General features: G+C 42.9%; 1 protein-coding gene across 1 annotated transcript; it reads left to right on the top strand.

The window, feature by feature from the left end:
* The first annotated feature begins 2,242 nt into the window (after positions 1–2,242).
* On the top strand, positions 2,243–2,701 carry LOC118829708 (ribonuclease pancreatic-like). Its single transcript, XM_036736615.1, has one exon. The coding sequence runs from the start codon at positions 2,243–2,245 to the stop codon at positions 2,699–2,701; it is 459 nt and encodes a 152-aa protein (XP_036592510.1).
* Positions 2,702–3,055: the final 354 nt, after the last annotated feature.

Here is a 3,055-nt window from a genome sequence, read left to right as displayed (position 1 = left end):
CATGATCAAAAAAAGAGCTTAGATATCATCTTTCAAGAAGTTATCAAGGAGAACTGCCCTGATATTCTAGAGCCACAGGGCAAAATAGAAATTAAAAGAATCCACAGATCACCTCCTCAAATAGATCCCCAAAATAAATCTCCTAGGAATATTGTTGCCAAATTCCAGAGCTCCCATATCAAGGAGAAAATACTGCAAGCAGCCAGAAAGAAACAATTTGAGTATTGTGGAAACAAAAGACTCATGATGGAAAAAGCTATCCACATTCAGAGAAAAAATTATAGAGTCTGAATGCAGATTCGGGCAAACTATTTTCTCTCTTTTTTTCCCTTCTTTTTTGGTTTTGTTTCTTCTTTCTCATGATTCATTCCATTGGTTATAATTCTTCTTTACTACTCAACTGTTATGTAAATAAGTTTAATGTGAAGGTATATGTAGAACCTATATCAGACTACATGCTATCTTGGGGGGGAGGGGAGAAGAGAGGGAGAGGAAGAAAATTTGGAACTCAAAAACTTGTGGAACTGAGATTTGTAAAGTAAAAACAAAAAATAAATAAAAAAAGAATACTTCTAACTGCCCTAATAATGATAAAGTTCTTAGGCGTTACATATATTATCTTTCCGTATAAGGAATGTGAACAGTTTAACTTTACTTAGTCTCTCATGATTTCTCTTTCATGTTTACCTTTTCACCCTTCTCTTGAGTCTTGTGTTTGAAGGTCAAATTTTCTATTCAGCTCTGGTCTTTTCAACAGGAGTGCTTGAAAGTCCTCTATTTCATTAAATATCTATTTTCCCCCTGAAGGGTCATACTCAATTTTGCTGGGTAGTAATCCCAGGTAGGCCTGTCAAATTTAAAATAATTAGAAGGGTTTCTGCTTCTTCACCTGGTGCCCCTGACTGAAAAGAGATTTCAAATTCAGACTCTCAGCACCCTTCCAAACTCCTGCATCTCCTTAGTAGATCTGGCATGCTCTTCCTTCCTTTTCTGCTCTTCACCGGGTTCCAGATCTACCTCCAAACTCAAGTAAATCAGCACTAAGATGGTTGCTGTACACTCTCCCAGAAAATAGAACAGAAAAACCAGGAGGACAGACAACGAGGGAAGGGAAGTTGATGCAAGGGTTCTGTGTGCCTGGAAGCAGAGCCTCACATTGGGAGACCTCTTGTCAGGAAACACATCACATAGGGGAGAAGGAAGAAAAAATGAGGCAGAGAGCACATTGAGGAATGAGGAAGGTAAGCAACCAAGTTGGTGGGGAGGGGTCAATCTTCCCACGGAGTACAATGGGCCCCCTTTATGATGCTAGTGTCAGGAGAGAATTATCTATTTTGCTCCTGAATCACCAGGCTATGCCAACTATGTTCACAGTAAGTAGTTGCTGTGTTCCTGAGGATAGGATATGACCAGTAGTCTATCCAAAGTCATGATGTAGTTAATTCTATCCGAAGGAGGCAGCAGGGTAAGGAGATCTGAATTTGGAGTCAGAAGACTTTTCAAACCCTGCCACTGCTCCTTAATATCTGTATGACTTTGAGCAAGTTTATTTAGCTTCTCTGGGCCTTAGTTTACTCATCTGTAAAACAAGAGTTTTGGACAAAATGATCTCTCATGTCCTTCACAGCATCCACTGAGAGGGTCATTATATTTCTCAAGCTCTTCTTCCTACTCTGAGGTAGTCTTCCACCCCTCCCCACCTATGTCTCCTTGCCTCATGACTCAGTCTCATTCTTGGGTTCCCCCATCTGAAGGGACTATTGGTGAAGAAGATTGGGCAACAGGTGGGGAGCGGGGAAAAAAATGAAATAAGTGATGGGATAACTGGAGAATGGAGGTGTCAGCTTCCCTGAGAATATCCAAAGGCAGTATGACTCATCTCTCTGTGCTGACAAAAGGTTCACTTTTTTGAGTGAATATAGAGTTGATAGGGACAGATGTTAGCAAGTCCAAAACTTTAATCTGACAAATGTGGCAACTGAGATGCAGGAAAGGTCTCAGAATAGTTAAGTGATTTTCCCAAGGCCATGTAAATGACTCAGGGCCCCCACATCCTTGAACTTCAAATCCAGTGTTCTAACAGGCTAGTCCTGAAAGTCGTCATAGCAAAGTGGAAGTTAGGGGTAGTAAGATGGGGGTGGTGGGGTGGGTGGGTGGGTAAGTTTCCCTTTCCAAGGCATGGTTTTCTTCATCTGTCTCTGCCCCTTTCCTGGGTAGGTTCCCTTTGGTGAGTGAGGCCATAATGGCCCCAGAGAGATCCCTCCTGCTACTCCCCCTTCTGGCAATGCTAGTAGTGAGGCTGGTCTCATCAGAGACCCCAGCAGAGAGGTTCGAGCGACAACATGTGGACTCAGACTGCCCAGCCCTCAATGACAATGTCTACTGCAACCAGATGATGAGAAACAGGGGTATGACCCAGGAGAGTTGCAAGGAATTCAATACCTTCATACTGGAGAATGTCCAGAAGATCCGGGCTATCTGCTGGAATACAAAGGCCCCATGCAAGGACCAATTCCATAACTGCCACAGGAGCAGCCAACCCCTGCAGGTTACTGAATGCCGACTCAAGGGCAACTCCCAGCATCCCCAATGCAAGTATAAGGCTACGAATGTCAAGAAACATATCATTGTGTCCTGCTGTGGGTGGCCCCTTCTGCCCGTGCACCTTGATTCCTCAAAGAGTCATAAATGCCTGAAATAGCAGATACATCCCACCACCTAGCACTTGCCCTTCTCAATTCACCCTCAAACGCTCAGTCCTTGGGTCCATACATTGTGATTAGATACTGCTCTGAGTTTCACCTCTACTTTGGGGCAATTTGCTGAGGGGCTTGGAGAAAGAGAAGCCCTGAGATCCATCCTTTACTGCTCTCAGTAAAACATACCTGCTTAGAGGGGAGGTTTCTGAAGCTATGCTTATCCTGGCCTTATTTATTATTTTATTTCGTTTAATTTCCATAAAGCATGAAAATAGGCTATTTCATCAAATACCATGGCGGGTGTATATGGCAATTAGATTCCAACTTTCTCTTCATTCAGGAAACTCGCTTTCTAA

This window comes from Trichosurus vulpecula, chromosome 8 (assembly GCF_011100635.1).
Source record: "Trichosurus vulpecula isolate mTriVul1 chromosome 8, mTriVul1.pri, whole genome shotgun sequence".
Lineage (NCBI taxonomy): Eukaryota > Metazoa > Chordata > Mammalia > Diprotodontia > Phalangeridae > Trichosurus > Trichosurus vulpecula.
The sequence above is the reverse complement of the archived record's forward strand: the minus strand, read 5'-3'. Positions and strand labels throughout refer to the sequence as shown.

Excerpts from the sequence above, each read along its gene's own strand:
- LOC118829708 (XM_036736615.1), top strand. The coding sequence starts at position 2,243 with ATGGCCCCAGAGAGATCCCTCCTGCTACTCCCCCTTCTGGCAATGCTA.